Here is a 27,615-nt window from a genome sequence, read left to right on the forward strand (position 1 = left end):
CTCCTGTCTGTTCTTATGCCACAAACTTCTTTTAAGCAGTTTCTAACATTGACTTTGTGTGTGTGTGGATCTGTATTTTGTATGACATGTATGTATGTGAAGGCCAGATTGGGCATTGGATTTCCTGAAGCTGGAGTCACAGGCAGTGTGAGCCACTTGAAGCAGGCGCTGGGAACCAAATTCCGGTCCTTTGCAGGAGCAGTATGCTTTCTTAGCCCCTGAGTCTCTTCTTCATCTCCACCCCCAGCTTTATATGTTTGTGTGAGCATATGTGAGTAAGGGTGGTGCGGGAGGACAGGAGAGGGTGGCAGATGCTCTGCAGCTGAATTAACAGGCTTTTGTGAGCATTCTGATGTGGTCACCGGGAACCTCTGCAGGAGCAGTGGGAGCTCTGAGCACTCATCCTTCCAGCCTTGAGACATACCTAAACTGTTTTTGAGAACAAAATCCATCATATGTGTTTGTATTTCAGATGCAGAAAGAAAAAGCTTATATACCCTCTTTCTGGAATCTATACAGTTACGTCTTCAACATGGAGAAGATTCCACTCCACATATTCTTACGGAACAGCAGACAACCAAAGAGAACCTAATAAAGATGCAGTCCATTGCTGAAAGGCATCTGGAGCTAGACGATGCTCACGACCCACTGCTGGCCATCAACTTTGCGAGGTGATACATGCATACCGTGTTTGCAGGGACTGAGATAAGCTTTGAGTAGTGCAGAGTGGGTGGTTGTCATTATTTCTGCCAGCTGGGTCTTTCCTTCTCAGAAATAAACCCTTGTCATTGCTAACAGATGGGTGCTAGACGATGTGTTCACCTGTGCCAGCTGTATAGTCCTCGTTAATGGACATGTACAGATGTCACTCAGCTGACATCTCTGTACCCTGCCCCTAAGAATATCGTAGCTCACCTAGAACATTCTGCCGAAAGTCTGGACAGGCTCCGCACTGTCTCCTGTATTACACAAAAAGGGCCTTAGAATCCTTCTAGGACTAACTCCAGTGGAATGAGCCACACTGCCCTTGTGACTTCATGTCTGATCACCATTCACGGCATAGCACTATCGGAAGGGCTAATCCAGCACTGACCCAGAAAGGTTGTGCTGAGGGAAAGATTTCTTTCTGTAATAACTGATAGTCTAAAGCTAAAGGTGAAAATGGGGCTCTAGGTTTGGTTTATTAGAATTCTGTCAACAGCAGCTCACACAATCAATGCTCATTCATGTTTTAATACTGAAGGTTGTATTTGGAGCAGAGCGACTTTCATGAGAAGTTTGCTGGTGGTGACATTTGCGTGGATAGATCATCAGAGTCTGTGACGTGCCAGACTTTTGAATTAACGCTAAGGTCTTGCCTCTATCCTCACATTGATAGACAGTATCTGCATTGCTGTGGAAACCTCATGCAAACCTTAAAAAGAGATTTCAGGTAAAAAGAAGTAATTTAGCTCTGGAAGTGATCAGTTGTTAATAACCAGTGGATGTTTTCCCTCTGCTTCCCTTATATTTCCTTTCTGTCTTTCTTTTTGGTTTTGTGTCTGTTTGTTTTTGGTACTGAGAGTCAAGTACTAGAGCCTTCTGTAGATTGAGTGTTAAAGTCTATTTCTATTAGAGGATGGAGATGAAGTTAACAGTCTTCCTTTTTAAAGATCAGTTAGCCATCAAGGTTTAAGTATGTTGTAACTAATTCATTATGTGAGAATCTGTGTCAAGAGACACACCAGAAGAATAAAAGAAACCCTCAAAACATATACAGAAACTGTCCTCTCTGGAGAAAAACATAAACCTACTTCTAGAATCTGTGTCAAGAGACACACCAGAAGAATAAAAGAAATACTCAAAGCATATGCATAAACTGTCCTCTCTGGAGAAAAACATAAACCTACTTCTAGTAGATGACTAGCTCTAACTCTGACTTACTCTTGTTCATGTGCAATCTCCATAAAACTCATAAGATTAAGTGTCCTCATTTGCTTTCTCTTGCTGTGATAAAAACAGTGACCAGAAGCGACTAGGGAGGACAGGATTTATTTGGCTTACACTTAGAATTCATCATTGAGGGGGCTGGAGAGATGGCTCAGCAGTTAAGAGCCCTGGCTGCTTTTCCAGAGACCCTGAGTTCAGTTCCCAGTAACCACACAGTGGCTCAGAACCATGTGTAATAGCATGTGATGCTGTTGTCTGTTGTTCAAGTGCACATGCAGAGTGCTCACACATGAAATATACATAAGATAACAACAACAGTTCATCCGTCGGGGAAGGAAGTCAAGGAAGAAACCTGGAGTTAGGAGCTTCTGAAGTAAAGACCACAGAAGAACACTTCTTATAGACTTGCTCACTTTGCTTTCTTATAATCAGCCCAGGCAGAGGTGGCATCACCCACAGTGGGCTGGGCCCTCCTTGTCAATTATGATTCAAGAAAATGCCCCACAAACTTATGAGGCCAAGTTGATAAAAGGATTTTCCCAATTTAGGTTTCCTATTCCAGGACGATGCTATGTCATGTTGATGAAAACTAACCGGCATATTAGGTTAAATACAGAGCTACAGAGAAACCCTTTCTCGAAAAACCAAAAAAAAAAAAAAAAAAAAAAAAAAAAAACAGAGCTTAGTGAGCAGGGTGTTTAATATGGTAGGATCTATATTTTTCCTTAATGCTCAGCAAAAACTGAAATGAAATATTCCAAATAGTAACTAAGTAAATACTTTGGGTTGCGGAATTTTAATTAATTATTTGTTTCAATTTTCATGATTTGTCAAATGTTTTTTAGAGGAATGACTATTTCTGATTTTGGTGACTTTTTTAGACACACCTGTCTGACAATGAGTGTCTGGGCATGACCCTTGCATTGCTGTAGAACTCTACAGTACAGACATACGTGTGTGCTCTTCCATGTCTGACAAATGACTGTCAGGCATGACCCTTGCATTGCTGTAGAACTCTGCAGTACAGACATACATGTGTGCTCTTCCCTGTCTTTCTTTTCAAGGTTGGTGGAGTATTTGCAGGCCATGAGGAATTTTTTCTTGATGGAAGGTGGAGATACCATGTATGATTTCTATACTTCAATTTTCGATAAAATAAGAGAAAAGGAAACCTGGCAGAATGTGTCTCTTCTGAATGTCCAGCTCCAAGAAGCGGTAGGACAGCGCTATCCTGAAGATAGTTTACGGTAACTATGGGGGCACCTCTCACTTTAAGAAGTATAAAGTGAACCATTTGCCAAGAAATCAGCTAATTACCAGTGACCAAAATACCTTACAGAAGCAAGTCCAGGGTAGTTTATTTCAGCTCACAGATTGAAAGACTTGTGTGTTTCATGACAGGGAGGATGTAGCTAAGCTGAGCGATTTTTGTCCTGGACAAAGGAATATAATAATACCATAGTGGGGAGGATAGGAAACAGCGCCAAGGATAACATACTCCTTAGGACATGTCAGGGAACTGCTTGTTCCTGCTGAGCCCACCTCCTAGCTTTCCAGACTCTCCCAAATTAGCTCTCACTTTCTAAAGATCAAGCCACACATATGGAAGACTTCACTACGTGTATTTTATCTTCACTTTAACCCGACAGATTACTTTGCAGATTAGAAACTCAAAGCTGGGAATTCCTGTGGTACCAGGTTCTTGAGGTCTGAGACGAGATCTTTTGAGCCTGGGAATCTGAGGCCAGCCTTTATCTCCAAACAAAACAGAGAAGAGACTAAGGGGGTGGTTCAGTGGGTAAAGGACTTGCTGCAGAAGCCTCAGGAGCACCCACATAAAATAGCCATATGGGCATGATGTTCCAGCTGTAATCCCAGCGCTTGGGAGGTATCAGGTGGTGGGGAGAGAATCTTTAAGGCAAGCTGGCTATCAAGGTCAGGGTCAGTGAGAGCCTTGCCTCACTGGAGTAAAAAGTGATTAGCCTCTGACCTATATACATAGACACACACAAATACACAGACACATTGCACACATGGTACATATATGCCCCTCCCACTCCCCAAAAGTGGAAGAAGGGGAGGGGTGAGTTAAATTGCCAGCTGAGGGGGCTGGAAAGATGGCTCAGAGGTTAAGGACACAGAGTTCACCTGGCAACCACATGGTGACTCACAACCATCTCAACTATCTGTAATGAGATATGGTGCCCTCTGCAGGGACATATCCAGGCAGAACACTGTATACTTAATAAATAAATCTTTTAAAAAATGGCAGCTGATATGGACTGCTCGGTGAGAGGATGAGTGGGTGGAGAGCTGCCTGCCGACTTGTTGGGGATGGCGGCCTCTACTTTCCTATTACCAACCTTCACCAGTCCTCCCTCCTTGAAGACATCTATAGCCTCTCTGGCAGGCCTCCACCACAAGGGACTTGACCCTCAGAATGGTATCCATTACTCACATCAGATGGAGAAAGCTTTGCACTGTCTGACTTCACCTTTGCAGCCTCCTGTCTTACATGTTCAGCCTTACACTGCATCTCACACGGCAGGGGTGTGCAAATGTGTGCTGCTGTTCCTCACTCCTAGACCTTCTTCCGTGGTGTGCGCTCCCTCTCATGACCTAGCAGTCAGTCTGTTTACTCTAGCGAACCTTGTGTTTTCTGTGCCATGCTAGTAGCTCTGCTGACCTCAGATTCCATCATCTGCATAGTAAGCACTTAAGTGGATGTCGATGGAGCAAACCCTGAAAACTACAGTAGTTTCCTCAGGTTTCTGTGCTGTGGAATACATTGGCTGTCATTCACACACTGCCTTTGCCTCTTCCCTGGCCTTCCTATTTTAAAGCATCCATGACCTGCATCAGGGTTATCATCTGCTAGTATCTCAGTAACAGTAGCGAGATCAATCGTTACAGGACCTAGAAATCACATGAGGAAAGAACACCTTCTTGACTGGCACATGGATATTTCTGTTCTGTGTTGCTTTCTCTCTTGAGAAAGCAGTGTTCAAACCCATCCAGTTGTACAGGTAGAACAGTATACAGCAGTGTTCACACCCGTCCAGGTGCGCAGGTAGAGCAGTATACAGCAGTGTTCACACCCGTCCAGGAATGCAGGTAGAGCAGTGCACAGCAGTGTTCACACCCGTCCAGGTGCCCAGGTAGAGCAGTATACAGCAGTGTTCACATCGTCCAGGTGTGCAGGTAGAGCATTATACAGCAGTGTTCACATCGTCCAGGTGTGCAGGTAGAGCAGTGCACAGCAGTGTTCACACCCGTCCAGGTGCCCAGGTAGAGCAGTATACAGCAGTGTTCACACCCGTCCAGGTGCACAGGTAGAGCAGTGCACAGCAGTGTCACACCCGTCCAGGTGCACAGGTAGAGCAGTGCACAGCAGTGTCACACCCGTCCAGGTGCACAGATAGAGCATTGCTAGTACCTGAGCAAATGCAGACCCCACGGCGCATGACCCATGGAGACTTACCAAGGAGCAGTGTTCTAGCCCTCCTGCCAGCACCTGAACTTAAGGCTCAGTCTTTTTGGCCTGACTTTGACGAGAATTAAGCTCCCAGTCTATCCCCAAGATGTCTTTAATTCTAATTAAGTGGCTAACATTGTCAAGTATCTTTTTTATAACAAAACCCATTATTTTTTTTGCATGACAAAGGTTGGGAGTCATGGGGATCTCAAGGCAGCCTACAATTCAGTCAGAGACTGTCTTGGAAACCAGACAGGGTAGCACAAACATTTGGGAGGCTGAGGCAGGGAGGTCTTTGCATTCCAGGTTGGATACATACCAGGACCTTGTCTCTGAAAACAAAATTGCTGGGTGAAGTAGCTCATATTTGTAATTCTAATGTTCTGGAGACTGAGGCAGGAGGATGGCCATACACTTGAGGCAACTTGAGCTTTACAAGGAGACACTGTCTCAAGAAGTGGGCGCAGAGATAAGGGGAACCAAAAACAACTGCCATTCATTTCTAAAACCAAACTCTAGTTCTGAGGTGCTGGAAAATGTAAGTTAGTCTGCATATTTATATTGAATGGAAGTTCTAGGGGCATAGGTTGTTGTGTGGAAATATTATTGTCAGGACCTCAGTCACAGTACCCACGTGTTGTACCCCTGAGGGATGCTCCCTGCCCATGTATCCACGAAAAGTGTTAGAACATTTTATATGAACTTTATATGAATTTTATTATCACAAACTAAATCTGAAATTTCTTCATTTAGTTTATCGATATCATTTGAAAATGTTGATACAGCTAAGAAGAAACTACCCGTTCATATCTTAGATGGTCTTACCCTGAGCTACAAGGTAAGCGCTAATTATTTTTTATAAAAATTGGTTTTTTATTGAGACTAAGTTGTGCATGTAAAATTTTATTTTTGTTTTTGTAGGTCCCATGGCCTGTGGACATTGTTATAAGTGTGGAATGTCAAAAAATTTATAATCAGGTCTTCCTTCTCCTATTGCAAATAAAATGGGCAAAATACAGCCTGGATGTTCTACTGTTTGGTGGTAAGATTTGATTTCAATAAACTAACTCTAATTTGACTTTGGTCCTGGAAAATTTTGTATAGGTTTTCATCTTTTCTAAATGTGAACAAATACCAATCTGGCACAGGAGTATGGCAGCAGGTTTACCAAGCCTACTATGGGAATGAAGTGTGGGGCTGGAGGGGAGCTCACCAATGGAGTGCTTGCTGCTCTTCCAGAGGACCTGTCTCAGACAGCCTGCAGCTACTTCCAACACCAGTGCATACACACAATCACATAGAGCATTTATTCACTGTTGTGAAGAGCTTGGGGCCCTTTGTTCCGTCCCACCTGGCTAACTTACACCCAAAATAATCACACAGAAATTGTATTAATTAAATTACTGCTTGGCCCATAAGCTCTAGCCTCTTATTGGCTAACTCTCACATCTTGATTCAACCCATTTCTGATAATCTGTATGTCACCACGAGGTCATGGCTTACCGGGAAAAATTCAGCATGTCTGACCTGGCGGCTTCATGGCAGCTTGGCTCAATCTGCTGCTTTCTTCCTCCCTGAACACAGTACTGTCTTCTCCACCTATCTAAGTTCTACCGTATCAGGCCAAGCAGTTTTTTATTGGTTAACCAATGAAAGCAACAAATACTGAAGGACCTCCTACACCAATTCACTCATACGATATTCGCTTCCGAATACACGAAAGTAATAAAGTGTCAGGAACTCATAGGATTTATCTTAAGTGTAATAACTTATTAGGAATTGACATCCAAAAAGTTGAGTAAGGGTCTGACGGAATTTGCATCTCAACAGTGATAGCAAGGATTTAATTATCATTTATCTGCCCTCCCTTTGTCTACTCAGTGCTGAGATTAGCGGATGTGTGCCATCATAGCTGGTTTATTCGGTGCTGGGAAGTGAACCCAGAGCCTCAGCATGCTAGGCAAGCACTCTACCAACTGAGCCACAGCTACAGCGTCTTGAAATTTGGTATTTTATCTTCCCAAGGCACAAATGTGCCCTTTAGGTTCCTGCCCTGCTGATACTGCATTGCTCATCTCTTCATGCAAGGGTTCTTATGGCGCTTTCCCTTAATTCTTTTTCTGCCCATTTTCTCCTTTCAACATTTTGTAGAACTGGCTAATACTGCTGAAAGATCTCAAGCAAAAGAAGTCTCTCCACGTGAACAAGATACACTCTCCCAGTTTGGAGCACCGAAAGAGTCACTGAGGCAGCAGATCCATCGCATGTTTCTTTTACGCGTGAAGCTCATGCACTTTGTGAATAGCCTGCACAACTACATCATGACCAGGGTTGGTGTCTGTCCGTCTCCTCAGTTCTTTTGTCCCATGTAGGCAGTAGTTCAAAGAAAACACTGATCTTGTCTTTACAACTACAGAAGAGCCATAGAACACTTAGAGATTGAAAAAAATGAAAGCTAGATGTAATTTCATCATAAAATAGCATGGCAATGAATGGTATATATTTTCAATAAATATTTTTGTTGTTTGAGAATTTCATACAATGTATTTGGTCATATGTGTCTCAGTCCTTCCAGATCTACTTCCTTACCCACAGCTTTGTGTCCTGTTTAGTTTTACTTAACACATGAACTCCACTTGGTGCTGTCCATACATTCCTGGTTGGCGGCACCATCCATGGGCAGTATGCTTGACCTTATACAAGCCAAACTCCTAAAAATCTTGACTCTCCCTCCCTCAAAAGCCATGAGCTGTGCACAGCTGCTCAGATATGGGAACTCATGACTCCCTTCCCACTCTGCTAGAATGCTGACGGGCTTGATCGTCTGTCAGCCCCACAGCTTCCGCAAGCTCCTGCAGGCAGCAGTCCTATCCTGTCTGTCAGACTCTGTTTGCTCTGCCCTCCCTCATCACCTGGCTTTTAGCTGTCTCCTCATTTCCTCCTGCACTGAGAGAGAAGAGGCTGACAGGAAGGGCAGGTAGCTCAGTTGGTAGAGTACTTGCTAAAAAGGCATTGATGATTGAACTTGAATCCCCAGTACCTACATAAAAAATGCTGTGGCTTGGCGGTGATGACGCACACCTTTAACCCCACCACTTGGGATGCAGAGGCAAGCAAATCTCTGTGTTTCAGGCCAGCCTGGTCTACAGAGTGAGTTTCAGGACTATACAGAGAAACCCTGTCTCAAAAGGGCAAAAAAAAAAAAAAAAAAACCCAGGTGTGGTTACACACACCTAAGGAAGGAGGCTTACTAGCCATGCAGTCAGGACAAACGGATAAATGGGTAAGTGCTAATTACGCTCTTGTCTTTCTCTTTCAAGATTCTCCACAGTACAGGGCTGGAGTTTCAGCATCAAGTTGAGGAAGCCAAGGATTTAGATCAGTTGATTAAAATTCACTACAGGTATTTGTCAACCATCCATGATCGGTGTCTGCTGAGAGAAAAGGTGTGTACCAGTGGGGCGAAAGGGCCGTGTCTTCCTACTGTGGGATTTTGAATTCTAAAACTGCTGTCCTGTGCAGTCATCTCTTGGGAAAGGACAGGTTGGATGGGTTACAGATGTGTGCCCACTACCAGCAGTTACATTAAAGAAAATGTAGCTGTACAGAATTAAAAACTTGAATCTGCAGTTAGGCAGTGGGTGTGCACCAATGCATTATGAATATGTAAAACTGATAGTTTTACAACCACTGGGACTTGTGTCTCACGGCCTCTGATGAATATAAATGGCTTTCAGGAGTGAAAACTCGCGTGCCGTCCTGGAATGCAGATTGACATCCCATGTACCTTCCTGTACATAAAAGACAGTCATTGTGATGTGCTTTTTCTGTGATGTAAGTTAGGAGAAAATATCGGTGTCATTGTCCAAATGTGGTCACCAAGCCCATATTGTGTCTCAAACATTGATCTTCAGGTCAGCTTCGTGAAAGAAGCCATCATGAAAGTGCTGAACTTGGCGCTCATGTTCGCAGAAGGCTGGCAGGCAGGCCTAGGAGCTTGGCGGTAAGTGTGTGCTATGTGACGACCCATATTGTGACCATTTCAGCAGGCAGGCCTAGGAGCTTGGCAGTAAGTATGTGCTGTGTGATGACCTGTATCGTGACCGTGTCAGCGCCCTTCTGACAGGCTTCGTTTAAAGAGTCTTTCCAAACCGAGTCCTGGTAATGGTTCACATACCATTGTAAATAAGAATTCAAGTTTTTAATTTGAAGAATGGAAGTATAGTTCATTGGCTTGCCTACCATGCATAAGGCCTGAAATTGAATCCTATGTGCAACCAATAATAGAATTTATTTAGTTAAATTAGATAGCATAAGGTTAGTTTTCTTATAAGAGGCAAAACAGTTTTTTTTAAAAAACGGGGTCTTTTAATTAAAATGAGGGAACAGTCTCAGAGTATAATATTTTATTATAGAAGCCTCCAAATGTATGGAGGAGTATAAAGCCTGTGTGCCTAACCATAGTAGTTTCTGAGGGTGACCAGTTCTGGGTTGTGATCCAACCCCTCACACTCGCTGAGACATTTTAAAGTGAGTTGTGGGCATCACGCCAGGTGCTGTCCAGACCTCCATGTCTGTAGGCTCTAAAAGGCAGTGTGTGTTTATAGAGTGTTTTCACCTGTGTAATATAGAAAGGCAAATGGCTTAAAGTCAGTATACAGGAAGAGGCCAGGAGTCTTTCCTCCAGACTGGCAGGAATGTTGTAGGCTGAAGTGGGCTGTCTCCAGCTATCCGGCTAGGTTAGCCCCCAAAATAACCACACAGAAATTGTATTAGTTAAATTTCTGCTTGGCCCATAAACTCTAACCTCTTATTGGCTAACTCTTACATCTTCATTCAAGCCATTTCTGATCATCTGTATGTCACCATGAGGTCTTGGCTTACCGGGAAAGATTCAGCATGTCTGACCTGGCGACTGGCTCCATGATGACAATCTCTGACCCTGCTTTCTACCTCTCAGAATTTAATTCTCTCTACCCTGCCTACCTGTGTTCAGCTCAATCAGGCCAAGCAGTTTCTTTATTAATTAACCAATGAAAGCAACATATAGATAGAAAGGACCTCCAGTTTGTCCTGTTTCTATGCTAGGAGTTGTACTCGGGACCTTCGTGTGCTGTGTGAGTGGTTTACCACTGAGCCATACTACTAGCCCAGCTATCTTCATGTGTTAATTTGAATATAAATTTCAATGCTTAGCCTCTGTCTCATTTTTTAATTATATGCAATGGTATTTCACTTTGCTGAAATAAAAGTTCATGTCTGATGGACTGGAGGTTTTGTTTGTGTGCCTGGGCTTATCTGAGTATATTTACACAAATATGTGAAAGTATCAGTTGCGAGCTGGTGAGATGACTCAGCAGGTAAAGGGATTTGCCACACAAGCCTGGCAGCCTGAATCCAACCCTTAAGCCCACATAAAGGGAGAGACAAAGCTTCTTGCCTAAAGTTGTGTCCTGATATCATCATGCATGCGATAGCACACACACACATTACTCATAGACATCTTCAGTAGTAGTACACCCAAGAAGAAAAGGGGCTGGGAATGTAGCTTGGTTGTGAAGCACTTGTCCAGGGTGGCCCATGCCCTGAGTGCCATTCTTGGCAATGCAAAAGAAAACAGAAGCCCTTTCTTGCTTGGTGCTGTCCTCTCAGAGTATGCAAAACTCCTTTTCTCTGTAACACTGAGGCAGGTGAGAGAATGGCTACTCCATATGCTCCCTAAATTTCTGTAACAAATGACAGCCAAAAGTAGCGGTGGGGAGGACTTCAGCACCTCAGAGCTGGTGTGGGGACATAAGTCTTAGCCAACTTGGAAAGTGGAGGCTGAAAGATCATGAGTTGTAACATGGACGGGCCTGGCCTGCTTGTTTGGGGTTTTTGTCCCGCCCAGTTCCCCACAACTGTTTAGCCCCAAAGAAAAATCACACATAGGTCTCTATAACTTATAAAGCTGATTGACCCATTAGCTCTAGCCTCTCACTGGCTAACTCTCACATCTTGATTAACCCCCCCCCTTTTTTTTTTTTTTTTTTTTTTGATTTTCGAGACAGGGTTTCTCTGTAGCTTTTTTGGTTCCTGTCCTGGAACTAGCTCGTCTAGACCAGGCTGGCCTCGAACTCACAGAGATCCTCCTGCCTCTGCCTCCCAAGTGCTGGGATTAAAGGCGTGCACCACAACCGCCCGGCCTAAAGATTAATTATTTATTTATTATGTATACAACATTCTGCCTCCATGTATGCCCGCATGCCAGAAGAGGGCGCCAGATCTCATTACAGATGGTTGTGAGCCACCATGTAGTTGCTGGGAATTGAACTCAGGACCTCTGGAAGAGCAGGCAGGGCTCTTAACCACTGAGCCATCTCTCCAGCCCCTGATTAACCCATTTTTATGATCTATGTTAGCCATGTGGCTCAGTCCCTTTTTGTAGTGGGGCAGATGACATCCTGCTGCTTCAGTGGTCTGGGCAGGAGTGGGAGGAATCAACTTCCTCCTTCCCAGAATTCTCCTATTCTCATTATATCATTTCTGCTTCCTGTCTGGTTTTTCCACCTATATTTCCTGCCTGGCCAATCAGCATTTATTCAAAACATGATTGACAGAATACAGACAGTTCTCCCCCACCAATGAGTGAAGGTTAGCCTGGGTAACATAGAGACTCTGTACACCAGTGTTGACGGATGTTTGCATGTTTCGGTGTGGAGCTGTAGACATGGCTCAGTAATTGGGGGGTCACTGACTGTTTTTCCAAAAGACCCAGGTTCAGTTCCCAGTACCGGGACACCTGACACTCTCACACTGATATACAGGCAGGCAAAACACCAATGCATATTGAAAAAAAAAAAATTTTTAATATATCAAATTTGCTTCGAACTAAATACTGCGGTAAGGCTGAGGGAAACTTGTTGGCTCTTGGTAAGTGACTGACAAAGATAGTTGATGAGTTGTTGTATGGGAGACACACACACACACACATCTGCTCACCCCAGAAAGGGAACCCATGACAGACCAAAGTAATGGATGCACCCAAGTCCAACTTGGTGAACAGTGAGTACACGCTGGGGATCTTTTTTTTTTTCTTTTTTTTTTTTTTTTTTGAGGTTTCTTTTTTTTTTTATTCTTTTTTAATTAAAATTTCCACCTGCTCCCCGTTTCCCATTTCCCTCCCCTCCTCCCAAATATTGCCCCCTCCCCCCACTTCCCTCCCCCTATCCCCACTCCTCTTCTCCTCCCCCCACTCCATTTCCCCTCCCTCTCGATACTGAAGAGCAGTCCAAATTCCCTGCCCTGCGGGAAGACCAAGGTCCTTCTATCTACGTCCAGAAAGGTGAGCGTCCAAACAGGCTAAGCTCCCACAAAGCCAGTTCATGTATTAGGATCGAAACCTAGTGCCATTGTCCTTGGCTTCTCATCAGTCTTCATTGACCGCCATGCTCAGAGAGTCCGGAATCAACCCATGCTTATTCAGTCCCAGACCAGCTGGCCTTGGTGGGCTCCCAATAAATCAGTTCCACTGTCACATTGGGTGGGTGCATCCCTCGTGGTCCTGATTTTTTGCTCATGTTCTCCCTCCTTCTGCTCCTCATTTGGACCTTAAGAGCTCAGACCGTTGCTCCAAATTGAGACTCTGTCTCTACCTCGATCCATCGCCAGATGAAGGTTCTAAGGTGATATGCAAGATATTCATCAGTATAGGATAGGGTCATTTCAGGTTCCCTCACCTTAGTTGCCCAAGGTACCAGCTGGGGACATATTCCTGGACACCTGCGAACCCCTCAAGAGTCAAGTCTCTTGCCAACCCTAGGATGGCTCCCTTAGATAGGATATATACTTCGCTGCTCCCGTATCCATCCTTCCTATATCCCAACCATCCCAATCCCCCGGGCTCCTCCCATCCTCCCCTTCTCATATTTCTCATCCCATTTCCTCTTTGCCCCATGCCACCTCACCCGCAAGTTCCCAGTTTTTGCCCTGCAATCTTGTCTACTTCCCCCTCTCCATGCGGATGACTATATGATTTTCTTTGGGTTCAATTTCTTATTTAACTTCTATAGGATCACACATTATATGCTTAATGTCTTTTATTTATGGCTAGAAACCGATTATGAGTGAGTACATCCCATGTTCCTCTTTTTGGGTCTGGGATACCTCACTCAGGATAGTGTTTTCTATTTCCATCCATTTGCACGCAAAATTCGAGAAGTCATTGTTTTTTACTGCTGAGTAGTACTCTAATATGTATATTTTCCACACTTTCTTCATCCATTCCTCCATTGAAGGGCATCTAGGTTGTTTCCAGGTTTTGGCTATTACAAACAATGCTGCTATGAACATGGTTGAACAGATACTTTTGTCATTTGATGTGGCATCTCTTGGGTATATTCCCAAGAGTGGTATTACTGGATCTTGGGGTAGGTTGATCCCAAATTTCCTGAGAAATCGCCACACTGATTTCCAAAGTGGTTGCACAAGTTTGCATTCCCACCAGCAATGGATGAGTGTGCCCCTTACTCCACAACCTCTCCAGCAAAGGCTATCATTGGTGTTTTTGATTTTAGCCATTCTGACAGGTGTAAGATGGTATCTCAAAGTTGTTTTAATTTGCATTTCCCTTATCGCTAAGGAGGTTGAGCATGACCTTAGGTGTCTTTTGGCCATTTGAATTTCTTCTGTTGAGAATTCTCTGTTCAGATCAGTGCCCCATTTTTTTATTGGGTTAATTAGCATTTTAAAGTTCTTTATATATTTTGGTGATCAGACCTTTGTCTGTTGAAGGGTTGGTGAAGATCTTCTCCCAGTCAGTGGGTTGCCTTTTTGTCTTAGTGACAGTGTCCTTTGCTTTACAGAAGCTACTCAGTTTCAGGAGGTCCCATTTATTCAATGTTGCCCTTAATGTCTGTGCTGCTGGGGATAAACGTAGAAAGTGATCTCCTGTACCCATATGTTGTAGAGTACTTCCAACTTTTTCTTCTATCAGGTTCAGTGTGTTCAGACTAATATTGAGGTCTTTAATCCATTTGGACTTGAGTTTTGTGCATGGTGATAGATATGGATCTATTTTCATTCTTCTACACGTTGACAACCAGTTCTGCCAGCACCATTTGTTGAAGATGCTCTCTTTTTTCCATTGAATACTTTTAGCTCCTTTATCAAAAATTAGGTGTTCATAAGTTTATGGGCTAAAATCAGGGTCTTCTACTCGGTTCCATTTATCGACTTCTCTGTTTTTATGCCAATACCAAGCTGTTTTCAATACTGAGGCTCTGTAATAGAGTTTGAGGTCAGGGATGGTAATGCCTCCAGACGATCCTTTAATATATAAGATTGTTTTGGCTATCCTGGGTTTTTTGTTTCTCCATATAAAGTTGATTATTGTCCTCTCAAGATCTGTGAAGAATTTTGATGGGATTTTAATGGGGATTGCATTGAATCTATAAATTGCCCTTGGTAGAATTGCCATTTTTACTATGTTGATCCTCCCTATCCAAGAGCAAGGGAGATCCTTCCATTTTCTGGTATCCTCCTCAATTTCTTTCTTCATTGACTTAAAGTTCTTGTCAAATAGATCCTTTACTTCCTTGGTTAGGGTTACCCCAAGATATTTTATGCTATTTGTGGCTATCGTGAAGGGTGATGCTTCTCTGATTTCCATCTCTGCTTCCTTATCCTTTGTGTATAGGAGGGCAACTGATTTTTTGGAATTGATCTTGTATCCTGCCATGCTACTAAAGGTGTTTATCAGCTGAAGGAGTTCTTTGCTGGAGTTTTTGGGGTCGCTTATGTACACTATCATATCGTCTGCAAATAATGAAAGTTTAACTTCTTCCTTTCCGATTTGAATCCCTTTGATCCCCTTATGTTGTCTTATTGCTATTGCTAGAATTTCAAGCACTATATTAAAGAGGTATGGAGAGAGTGGACAACCTTGTCGTGTTCCTGATTTTAGTGGAATAGCTTTGAGTTTCTCTCCATTTAATTTGATGTTAGCTGACGGCTTGCTATAAATAGCTTTTATTATGGTTAGGAACGACCCTTGTATTCCTAATCTCTCTAAGACCTTTATCATAAAGGGATGTTGAATTTTGTCAAATGCTTTTTCACCATCTAATGAAATGATCATATGTTTTTTTTCTTTCAGTTTATTTATATGATGGATTACATTGATAGATTTTCGTATGTTGAACCAGCCCTGCATCTCTGGGATGAAGCCTACTTGATCATAATGGATAATTTTTCTAATGTGTTCTTGGATTCGGTTTGCCAGTATTTTATTGAGGATTTTTGCGTCGATGTTCATGAGTGAGATTGGCCTGTAGTTCTCTTTCTTGGTTGTGTCTTTGTGTGGTTTTGGTATCAGAGTAACTTCAGCTTCATAAAAGGAATTTGGCAATGACTTCTCTGTTTCAATATTGTGAAATACATTAAGGAGTATAGGTATTAGGTCTTCTTGGAAGTTCTGGTAGAATTCTGCATTGAAGCCGTCTGGACCTGGGCTTTTTTTGGTGGGGAGGTTTTTTATAACAACTTCTAATTCTTCGCGACTAACAGGTCTATTTAGATTGTTCACCTGGTCCTGGTTTAACTTTGGTATATGTTACTTATCTAAAAAAGTGTCCATTTCTATAACATTTTCCAATTTTGTGGCATACAGGTTTTTGTAGTAAGATCTAATGATTCTCTGAATTTCCTCTGAGTCTGTGGTTATGTCTCCCTTTTCGTTTCTGATTTTGTTAATTTGCGTATTCTCTCTCCGCCGTTTGATTAGTTTGTATAGGGGTTTATCAATCTTATTGATTTTCTCCATGAACCAGCTTTTTGTTTCATTGATTCTTTGGATTGTTTTCTGTGTTTCTATTTTGTTGATTTCAGCCCTCAATTTGATTATTTCCAGTCTTCTACTTCTCCTAGGTGAGTCTGCTTCTTTTTTTTCTAAAGCTTTCAGGTGGGCTTTTAAGTCTCCAATGTGTGCTTTCTCCGTTTTCTTTAAGTGGGCACTTAATGCTATGAATTTTCCTCTTAGCACTGCTTTCATAGTGTCCCATAGGTTTGAGTATGTTGAGTCTTCGTTTTCATTGAATTCAAGAAAGATTTTAATTTCTTTATTTATTTCTTCCTTGATCCAGGTGAGGTTCAGTAGTTGACTGTCCAGTTTCCATGAGTTCATAGGCTTTCTGGGGATAGCATTGTTGTTGAATTCTAACTTTAATCCATGGTGATCTGATAAGACCAGGTGGTTACCGATATTTTTTTGTAACTGTGTAAGTTTGCTTTGTTACCGAGTATGTGGTCTATTTTCGAGAAGGTTCCATGAGCTGCCGAGAAGAAGGTGTATTCTTTCCTATTTGGGTGGAATGTTCTATAGATGTCTGTTAAGTCCATTTGATTCATGACCTCCCTTAATCCTCTTATTTCTCTGTTAGGTTTCTGTCTGATTGACCTGTCCATTGGTGAGAGAGGAGTGTTGAAATCTCCTACTATTAGTGTGTGTGGTTTGATGACTGCCTTGAGTTTTAGTAACGTTTCTTTTACATAAGTGGGTGCTTTTATATTAGGGGCATATATATTCAGGATTGAGATTTCATCCTGGTGAATTGTTCCTGTTATGAGTAAAAAATGTCCATCTCCATCTCTTTTGATTGATTTTAGTTTGAAGTCAACTTTCTTAGAAATTAGTATGGCCACACCTGCTTGTTTCTTAGGTCCGTTTGCTTGATAAACCTTTTCCCAGCCCTTTACTCTGAGTAGATGTCTGTCTTTGTGGTTGAGGTGTGTTTCTTGTAAGCAGCAGAATGTTGGATCCTGTTTTCGTATCCAATCTCTTAGCCTGTGCCTCTTTATATAGGTGAGTTGAGTCCATTGATATTAAGTGATATATATGACCAGTGGTTGTTAACTCCGGTCATTTTTCCTTTCTTTCTTTCTTTCTTTCCTTTGGTAGTAGAGTTTGTGTGTTTCCCTTCTTCAAGTTGTGCTGGTGAAGGGTCATTAGATTTCTGAGTTATTGTGGGCATTGTTGGACTCCTTGGTTTGTGATTTTCCTTCAATTACTTTCTGAAGGGCTGGATTTGTGGCTACGTATTGTTTAAATTTGTTTTTATCCTGGAAAACTTTGTTTTCTCCATTTATAGTGAACGAAAGCTTGGCTGGGTATAGTAGTCTGGGCTTGCATCCATGGTCTCGTAGTTTCTGCAGTATATCTATCCAGGACCTTCTGGCTTTCATGGTTTCCATAGAGAAATCAGGTGTAAGTCTGATAGGTTTACCTTTATAGGTAACTTGACCTTTTTCCTTTGCAGCTCTTAATATTCTTTCTTTATTCTGTATGTTTTGTGTTTTGATTATTATATGACGAGGAGATGTTTTTTTTTTGATCCAGTCGATTTGGTGTTCTGTATGCTTCTTGGACCTTCAAAGGAATATCTTTCTTAAGGTTGGGAAAGTTTTCTTCTATAATTTTATTAAATATATTTTCTAGACCATTGAGCTGTACTTCTTCTCCTTCTTCTATCCCTATTATTCTTAGGTTTGGTCTTTTTATTGTGTCCCAGATTTCCTGAATGTTTTGTGATGAGAATTTGTTGGTTATGCTGTTTTCTTTGATGAGAGTGTTTATTTTCTCTATGGTATCTTCAGTGTCTGAGATTCTTTCTTCTATCTCTTGTAATCTGTTGGTGGTACTTGTCTCTGTAGTTCCTGTTCGTTTATTCAAATTTTCCATCTCCATCCTTCCCTCGGTTTGTGTTTTCTTTATTACTTCCACTTCATTCTTCAAGTCTTGAACCGTTTCCCTTACCTGTTTGATTACTTTTTCTTGTTTCTCTTGGTTTTCTTGGGTATCTTTGAGATATTTATTCATTTCCTCTACCTTTTTGTTTGTAATCTCTAATTGGTTGTGGCAGTTTTTCACCTCCTGTTTAAGGTCCTCTATTATTTTCATAAAATTCACTTTTGAGTCGAATTCTTCTAATTCTTCTGGATTAGGGTGTACACTTCTCATTTCAGGATTCCTGGATCCTGGTGATGTCATGTTGCCTTTCAAGTTGTTGGGGGAATTCTTGCATTGGCGCCTGCCCATCTTTTCCTTCAAATGGAGCCAGGAGAGGCCTGATGTCTTGGACCAGTCTTTGCTGTGACTAACTCTCTAGGTGTATCTCCTCAGTGTAGAGGCAGGAACCGTTCCCTTCCAGATGAACTCCTCAACACCAAAACATGGATGCGTGGTATTCCAATGACCCGCGTAAAGAAGGCCGAATGCAAGGGGTCGGGCGGGGTCCAGTAGAACACAGGCGACACTGCAGTACAAGCTGGAGGTGCCTGCGCTCCCTTTCGGGGGTTGCTGAGGCCTGCCCGCTAGGCAGGCACTCACCGCTCTGGTTGGGTAGCCTTAGTGTAGGGGCGTTTGTGCTCTCTACCGGGACCATCCGCCCCAGGATAGTACACACTCACCCGTCCCGATGAAACTTCTTGGCACCTACACAGGAACTCCTGGATGCCCCAATGAGCCAGGGACTAATGGAAGTAGGGCGCAGGCAGAGCAGGTCCAGCAGATCACAGCAGAGACTGCAGCCCCAGCAGCGGGGGCCCGCTTTCCCTGGTGGGGACCTTGAGGCCTGCCCTCTAGTCAGGGACTCACTGCTCTGGGTTGGTAGCCTTAGTGAAATGGCAGGAAACTGTTCCACAGCTAAGGACCTTGCAGACAAGGCAGGCTTGGGGGTGGGGGTGGGGGCGGGTGTGTAGGAGAGAAAGCCCTGCAGCAGGAGCTGGGGGAGGGGCGTTTGTGCTCTCTACCGGGACAGTCCGCCCCAGGATAGCACACACTCACCCGTCCCGATGAAACTTCTCGGCACCTACACAGGAACTCCTGGATGCCCCAATGAGCCAGGGACTAAGGGAAGTAGGGCGCAGGCAGAGCAGGTCCAGCAGATCACAGCAGAGACTGCAGCCCCAGCAGCGGGGGCCGCTTTCCCTGGCGGGGACCTTGAGGCCTGCCCTCTAGTCAGGGACTCACTGCTCTGGGTTGGTAGCCTTAGTGAAATGGCAGGAAACTGTTCCACAGCTAAGGACCTTGCAGACAAGGCAGGTTTGGGGGTGGGGGTGGGGGCGGGTGTCCACGCTGGGGATCTTAACAGGGGTCTGGATGAAGGTTACTTAGAAGAGCCCACCAGGACATGGGTAATGCTTCATCAGAGCTTCCCTGGAGCTCCTGCAGGGTCTGCAGGCAGCTTGACAGAGCCTCCACTCACCTCCTCTGGGCAGCCTCCTTCCCCAGCAGTTATTTACCTAATGTAACGTGGAAGGGGACAGCAGAAAGCTTCCTGGTTTCCACTCTGCCGGACATGTGACCTATTATGAGTCTCCTAGCACCTCCTGCTTTGGGAGGGTGCTGAGTCCAGGAAATGTGTCGACTTAGAGGAAACCCTGTACAATATGAGCATAGTATGAATGAAGTGTTTTCCTGTGTATATTGCTTATTTCCCTATTTAAAAAGACAAAGTCATATCTACTGATGACATGAAAGTAAAAGCTAACCTGTCAGGGAACATATTTCCATGAACGTGGTCTGATGTGACCCTGGGTATTGGAAACTGTTTCCTAAGAAGGGCTGCAGGCTCACTCATTGAATATATACTGTGTGCAAGTATAAGAGCCTGAGTTTAGCCCCCAGAACCCCATAAGAAGGGGGAGTGTGCTGTGTGCACTTGTGATCTTAGTGATGGAAGGGTAGAGACAGATCCTAGGGCATGCTGGCTGTCAGTTCAGGGATAGACCTCATCTCAAAAACCAAGGTGGCATGTACATAGCACTAAAGTGGTTTAAAAATAAAGTTAGGAAAGGAAAGGGCTGGGAGAACGGGAAAGCTGGAGGTTGGAGGTGGAGGCGGGGCTAATCAAAACATGTTATATACATGTAGGAAATACTCAGACAGTTCTTTAAAAAAAAGACTGGGTGTTGGTGGCTAATTTCCTTAATCCCAGCACTCAGGAGGCAGAGACAGGCAGGCAGATCACTGAATTCGAAGCTATCCTGGTCTACAGAGACAGTTCCAGGATGGCCAGGGCTACACAATGGAACTCTGTCCTGGGGGGAAAACAGAAATAACCAAACCAGACAGTGCTGAAGAATAACACCAGTGGTTAACCTTTGACTTCCACATCACGTGAACTTATGCCTGTGTACCCACATAGGCAAATACAAGCACATAGACAAAACATTCCTGAAATATGATAGTTGTGTAACACTAAGCATAATTACTGCTCGTTAGTTTCACACTGAAAATAGTTAAAATGCAACATCTTATGTGCTACGTACTTCACCATTTTCTAAAGGTCTCTTAAATTATTTCAGGTTTTAAGAGTTTTATATCCTTAGTGTATGCTTTACTTTATAAATAATATTTGTTTGTAAAAATACGTATTCAGAACTCAATAAAGGAAAAGAATAAAGGCTCCAGAATTAAGTGCTAACCAGAAAATGGTTGTTTTTATATCTTAACTGAATCTTTCCTAGGGACTAGCAATGTCTCATGTAGCCAAGGCTAGTTTCAGATTTGCTGTGTAACTGAGGGTGATCTTGAACTTTGGAAGGTTTATTTGTTTTACTTTATGTGTATGGGGGTCTGGCCTATATGCACGTCTGAGCACTGTCTCCATGCTGTGCCTGTGAGGGCAGAAGAGAGTCCTGCAATTACATGTAGGTGCTGAGAAGAGCCTGGGTCCTCTGTAAGAGCAGCTACTACTGCTCTTAACTGCTGAGCCCGCTCCAGCCTGCCTCTGCCTCTCGAAAGCTTGGGACTAGAGTGCACCACACCCAGTTTCATGTGGCTCAGGAGAGCACCCAGGGCGTCAGACATGAGGCAAGTGACAGCCCCTAAGGACTTTGCATATTAAACGCTGGATGGAGTACCAGAAGCCTGGGAGCTAAGGCATTAAGATTTTAAGTTCCTGTCAGTCCTAGCCAACATAATAAGACCTTGTCTGTGAAAACTAATGCAAACTAATGTAGACTATGATGTTGTATATTTCATAATCTTTAGGTTTAGGATTATAGAAATTACTTCATTGATAATATAGCCTGTCTATTACTAGTTTCTCTGAATTTAATGTAAATCAAACTTTCCTTTCTTCCTTAGGATGGAGTCTATAGAGAAAATGGAATCTGATTTTAAAAACTGCCACATGTTCCTCGTGACCATTTTAAATAAGGCTGTCTGTAGAGGATCCTTTCCCCATTGTGAGTACACCGTCCTATGGAGTCACCGTGTCATAATCTTATTGTAACTAAATCTGTGTGTCGGTAGCTGTTACTCGTCCCATGGAGAGTTTGCATTTCTCCCATTTCAAAACTGGGAAGTACTAAGCCATGGTTTGAATTGGTGTTGCAGAACTGTGATGGGGTGGGTGAGTACCAGATGGCTGGCACTAACCTGAAGGTCCTGCTCGTTTGTGTGCCTTTTATTCCCGTGGGTTCCTAACATGGAAATGTACGACTTGGAGAGTCAGTTTCTCACTCCTGACTGTCGTGCAAAGCCACTGTAAGATATAGACCCTTAGCAATTTCAGAACTTACAAGACTGTCTTCTTGCAAAGAAGTGTGGATTTTACAGTTCAGAATCTAGGGTGTGAGGGAGCTGAGCGATTTCTGAGAATGGTTGAGGAGGCTTTAGGCTGTGGAGACAGACTAAGTGGTGTCTGCATCCACGCTCTCCCCTTTTTTTAGTAAAGACCGTATGTACTTTGAATCTCTTGTTTATTTGTGCGTACTCTGACCGGAATACACTACTAAACACAGCCAGATGTGAGCTGTGATCTGCCCGCTTAAGCGGTAACATTTATGCATTTGTTCATGTTTGCCCATAGATTAGAATACGACACTGCATTAGGAGCTCTCCTGGGAGTTATGCTGCTTCAGTGAAATGAGTCAACATTTAAGACTCTGAAGTGCCATTTATAGTAACAAATGATGGTTTTAATTAAAACTATAATAGATCTTTAAACACTTTAAGTTTTGAATTCACTGCCTTATTTAAACATTTAAACAAATTTAGAATTAAATTTTAACCTTTTTTTTTTCCTTCTTCCCACAGTGGAATCTCTAGCACTGTCCCTCATGGCCGGCATGGAGCAAAGTTAAATATCTCTAACGTAACAAGTACCTTAAACTTCATCATCGTCCATGTACATTTTCACCATTTGCAGCTGAGAAATAAAAATCTTTTTATTTTATTTATTATCCTATCTAGACAAATGAATTATAGGGATTTTCTCTAGAGATTGTTGCAAGTATGTAGAATTATGAATATAAGGTTTTGTATCTAATTGCACAATATATATATGTATTATATAAAAGTAGATTATCTTATTTGTTTTATTTTTATTTTATATACAAAAGTATTTGCCTGCTTATACATATGTGCACCATGTGCATACTGGATGCCCAGAGGCAATGAGTGGGCAGCAGATTGCCATGCAAGCTTTACATTTACCCGTCCCTAAAGGTGTCCTAGATTTGACTGTCCTTGAAGTATTTAAGCTTTTATGTGCAAAGAAAGGCCCCAAAGGAAAATAACAACTAATATCAGTGTACAATCCCAATTTTACTATGGCCATCTGTCATGCACCAGTGTGTATAATATCTAACCATGTATATACTATGTCAAATAAAATTATGTCTACATTCAGTTTTCCACATTTTTCTTGTGTTGCTCAGTAGACACTGTATAGGGACAGATGAATAATGTAGACAGATAAATTCAGTAAGGATATAGAACTGCACTCTAGCCAGCTAGGTCAAACTGACAGTACTCATCGACCCATAAACTGATCCTAAGCTTATATATATAACACATTCATCAAAGTAGTGTGTAGATTTTGTGCATGAAATAGATATGACGTTTTGTTTTTTTGGTTGGTTGGGTTTGGCTTTGGGTTTTGTTGTTTTGGTTTTTTTGTTTGTTTTGGTTGGTTGGGTTTTTGGGTTTTTTTTGGGGGGGGTGGCTTTTTTATTTAGTTTGTTTTCTGAGGCAGGGTTTCTTTGTTCCAGGAATTCACTGTTCTGTAGCTCACTCTGTAAACCAAGTTAACCTCAAATTCTGAGATGCTGGGACTAAAGGCATGTACCACCAGCTTTGTTTTTGTGTGTGTGTTTGGTTTGGGTTTTTTTGTAGGGGGAAGGAGGGATGTTTGTTGGTTTGGGGTTTTGGTTTTCAACCAAGGTTTGCCTCAAACCTAGAATCCTTCTGCCTCGGTTTCCTAAGTGCTAAAATCACAAGCGTGTACACACACTGTTTTAGTTATGGTTGCTGTTGCTGTGAGAAACACCATGACCAAAAGAAAATTAGGGAGGAAAGGGCTTATTCGACTCGCACTGCCACATCTCTGTTCATCATTGGAAGAAGTCAGGGCAGGAGCTGATGCCAAGGCCGTCGAAGAGAGTGGCTCACTGGCTTGTTTATTATGGCTTGCTCACCCTGCTTTCTTACAGAGCCCAGGACCACCAACTCAGGGGTGGCCCCACCCAGAATGGACCAGATCCTCCCCCATCAATCACTAAGGAAATGCCCTGCAGTCTTGCCTACAGATGGGTCTTATAGAGGCATTTTCTCAACTGAGGATCCCTCTCACATGACTCTAGCTTGTGTCAAACTGACATAAAACTAGACTTACTCTTTAGAAATAGAAGTTACGCTGGGTGGTGGTGGCGCACGCCTTTAATCCTAGCACTTGGTAGGCAGAGGTAGGCAGATCTCTGTGAGTTTGAGGCCAGCTTGGTCTACAAGGAGCAAGTTCCAGGACAGGCTCCAAAGCTACACAGAGAAACCCTGTCTTGAAAGAGAGGGAGAGAGAGAGGAATAGAAGTCACATAAAGTATACTCTGAGTCACAGTGCAAGTAAGATTAACAATAACATGAACTAGAGGTGTCAGGTTTTATAGAATACTGAATCCAAGATCTCATAAAGAGACTCAGGTCAATCAGGGTAATTCTGTGACTAACAGAAAGTAAAATCTGTTAGACTGATGACCAAATGAGGAACAGCTGACGGACTTTCCAACAGGGAAACTAGCCAGGTGGGCCTGTGTCTGCTGAGGTCAGGAGATGCACAGAAAGGCAACATACAAGTCCCCAGGAGACTAAGTACCAAAGCACTGCAGCAAAGCAGGGGACTTTCAGGACCGTCTCCAGGTGCTGCTCCTGTTACCCAGGTCATGGAGCCTGGTATCTGAGTCTTGATCAGATGGGGCCCAGAAGCTCCAGGGCAGCGGATGTTGAATTGCTTGAATTCATTGTTTCAATTTAGTGGTGGTGCATGCCTTTAATCCCAGCACTTGGGAGGCAGAAGAAGACACATCTCTGAGTCTGAGGCCAACCTGATCTACAGAGCCAGCCAGGGATACACAGAAAAACCCTCCTCAAAAAGCTATCAAAGCAACAAGTGAAATTATAGTTCTTATCATACATGTAAGAAATAGGATTTTAAATTCATTCTTTTCATGTAAATCGCCAAGATATCCCAGAATAAGACTTCTTCATTGAATTTTTTAAATCCACCAATCATAGATATGAGTTTTTTCTATGTACTTAACTCTGTTCCCTTTTATATTCTGTTCTTCCAAGATCAGACAAATCAAGTGCATTTGGGGTAGTATAGGGGAGGCTCGTAGGGTGGTTTTACATCTATGTTTGAGTCATGTAATTTTATTTATCTTTCACCTAGATTATTTTGTCTACTCTAGACCTTTTACCTTTCTTTATGAATATTGGGATTAGCTTTTCTAGCTGCCAAAAAGGCCCCAGAAATCTACACACTGAGTCTACAGACCAACGTGGAGTGTGCTGTCTTCTTCACAGTAGTAAGTCTTATCTTTGGACCCATAAACGTGAGGTCCTTGCTCTGTAGTTATGTGTAAACCTCTTTTCAACACTGTTGCTTTCAGCACTTTATCCAGGGTATTCTCTATAATAATGCTGAAGTGGTTTCTTAATTGTTAATATATAAACATAAGTGATTTGTCTATATCAGTCATCTGGAACTTGCTGGTCTTGTTTATCAGCAACAATATTCTTCCATGTGTACATGTTTCCTCTGCTTTTCTACATGTGAGATCATGTAATCAGCAAATACAGTTTTATGTGCTGCACGTGGCTCAGTCCGCAAGCATTAGATAATCTTCAGCACCCACATTAAAAAGTCAGATTATTATTATGTAAGATAATATTACTATAATAAAAATTCATAAAACATGTTGGAGCCCACTGACAAGTCAACCTGGTTACCTGGAGGGGGCATGAGGATTGAGGAAATGGCAGATGGAAGAAACAGACACAGGAAAGATTCAGGAAGGCTGTTGGTCAGTGCCAGACAGCGCAGAGTTTATTTCAGAACTTGCTTTTATTCAGATTTGTAACATGAGGGCCAGCTTGTTGGGGTTTCTATCCTGCCCAGTACCCCACAGCTGACAAGCCCCAAAGAAATCTTACAGAGAGGTCTATATTAGGTTATAAACTGCTTGGCCCATTAGCTCAGGCTTCTTATTAGCTCTTGTAGCTTATATTAACCCATTGTTCTTATCTATGCTAGCCACATGACTCGGTACCTTTCACAGTGGGGTAGGTCACATGTTGCTTCTTCAGTGGTCTGGGCTGAACTGGGGAGAAATGGGCTTCCTCCTTCCCAGCATTCTCCTGTCCCATTGCCCCTCCTCTACTTCCTGTCTGGTTTACCCACCTATACTTGTCGCCTGCCCAATCAGTGTTTATTTAAAACATGATTGACAGAATACAGACAATTCTCCCATACCACTTCCCCCTCTTTAAAAAAAAAAAAAAAAAGAAAAAGAAAAGGAAAATACCTATAGTCGCCTATAGTCCATTTTTTGGGAATGTGGGCATAGTATTCCAGGCACTTCCGGCTGGTTGGGGGTGCTGATAATCTTATGGGGACCTAAAGAAAATTTAGAATTATCATCAAGTCCTGATTGGAGTATCCAGTGAGTCTTGATCACCTCAAACAGCAGTCTTGAATCTGTTTTGGATGTGAACTCTGATATTGGGCCATCTGTTCCTACCAGAGATTTCTTCCTTGATCAAACCTGATTTTTCTTAACTCAGAATGAATCCATAGCCTCTCATTTTCTGTGGAAACAAATGCAAAATCTCTTCTCCAAAGTAACATATCTTCACTCGGGAGGCAGAGGCAGGCGGATCTCTGTGAGTTCAAGACCAGCCTGGTATACAGAGCTAGTTCCAGGACAGATTCCAAAGCCACAGAGAATCCCTGTCTCGAAAAACAAAAGAAAACAAAGTAACATATCTTCTGACTTCAGTTTTGAAGTTAAAGTATTTTCAAAATACCTATGTTGGATTAATTCAGCAGCATTTATAAGCAGATATCTTTTAGCAGCTGTTGCTCCTTCCTCAGCATTCAAGCAATTCAAAGAGCATAATAGCATGCAGTATCAAAATTCTCTGTGTATTTTCCATCTTTGTGGCTTTACTTTAACCTCTATTTCTTTTATTTTTACTTTTTGAGACAGGTTCTCTGTATATCTTTGTCCTGGAACAACTCTGTAGACCAGACTGTCCTTGAACTCACAGAGATCTGTCTGTCTCTGCCTCCCACGTGCTGGGATTAAAGGTGTGTGCTACCACACCTTGAAGTCTCAGAGGTCAATCTACCTCTGCCTCCCAAGTGTTAGGATTAAAGGTGTGTACCACCACACCCAATGACTCTCTTTTTCATTTTTTAAAATCTTTAACATTTAGCCTTCATATATTTTAACACACTGTAAACTATTTAGATGTTTTCTTCAACTCTGAATCATTCTTTTACTGTATATCTTTCTTTTTGTGACTACGTGTGTCTTTAATTTACCAAGCAATATGGGTAGGATTAAAGCCGTGGCTTTGACAGCAAGATCCAGCCCATTCCTTAGCTTTCTGTGATTCCAGCCTCGTGGCGGAGGTACCAGCTATAGCCATGTTTATCACCACAACTCTATGGCGTTTCAAGGTCCCTGCCAGCAAGCAAGCTGCAGCATGCCTGCCTGAAAGAGTCAGAGTTTGCACTGGCTGGACAGCCCAGAAAGCCAGCATTTTAAAATGGTGCAGCTTTTTTTCCTGCTATGGCTGAAAACTGAAAAGCATGTGGTCAGTTTTTCATCAAAACCATTTAAGTGTTTCTTGGCAGGATCTCTTAAAGAGACGCAGGGTCCAAAGA

At 42.7% G+C, this 27,615-nt stretch overlaps 1 protein-coding gene across 1 annotated transcript in view; it reads left to right on the forward strand.

Moving 5' to 3' along the window:
• LOC130865461 (gamma-tubulin complex component 5) overlaps window positions 1-23,065 on the forward strand; it is an 82,319-nt gene extending 59,254 nt beyond the window's left edge. The window contains exons 14-23 of the mRNA XM_057756522.1: window positions 473-671; window positions 1,244-1,432; window positions 2,994-3,176; window positions 6,158-6,242; window positions 6,326-6,446; window positions 7,556-7,734; window positions 8,725-8,850; window positions 9,319-9,407; window positions 21,531-21,631; window positions 22,485-23,065. Coding sequence (XP_057612505.1) covers window positions 473-671; window positions 1,244-1,432; window positions 2,994-3,176; window positions 6,158-6,242; window positions 6,326-6,446; window positions 7,556-7,734; window positions 8,725-8,850; window positions 9,319-9,407; window positions 21,531-21,631; window positions 22,485-22,531 — 1,319 coding nt within the window. The 3' untranslated portion in view covers window positions 22,532-23,065. The remainder of the gene's footprint in view (window positions 1-472; window positions 672-1,243; window positions 1,433-2,993; window positions 3,177-6,157; window positions 6,243-6,325; window positions 6,447-7,555; window positions 7,735-8,724; window positions 8,851-9,318; window positions 9,408-21,530; window positions 21,632-22,484) is intronic.
• Window positions 23,066-27,615: the final 4,550 nt, after the last annotated feature.

This window comes from Chionomys nivalis, chromosome 23 (genome assembly GCF_950005125.1).
Source record: "Chionomys nivalis chromosome 23, mChiNiv1.1, whole genome shotgun sequence".
NCBI classification, from domain to species: domain Eukaryota; kingdom Metazoa; phylum Chordata; class Mammalia; order Rodentia; family Cricetidae; genus Chionomys; species Chionomys nivalis.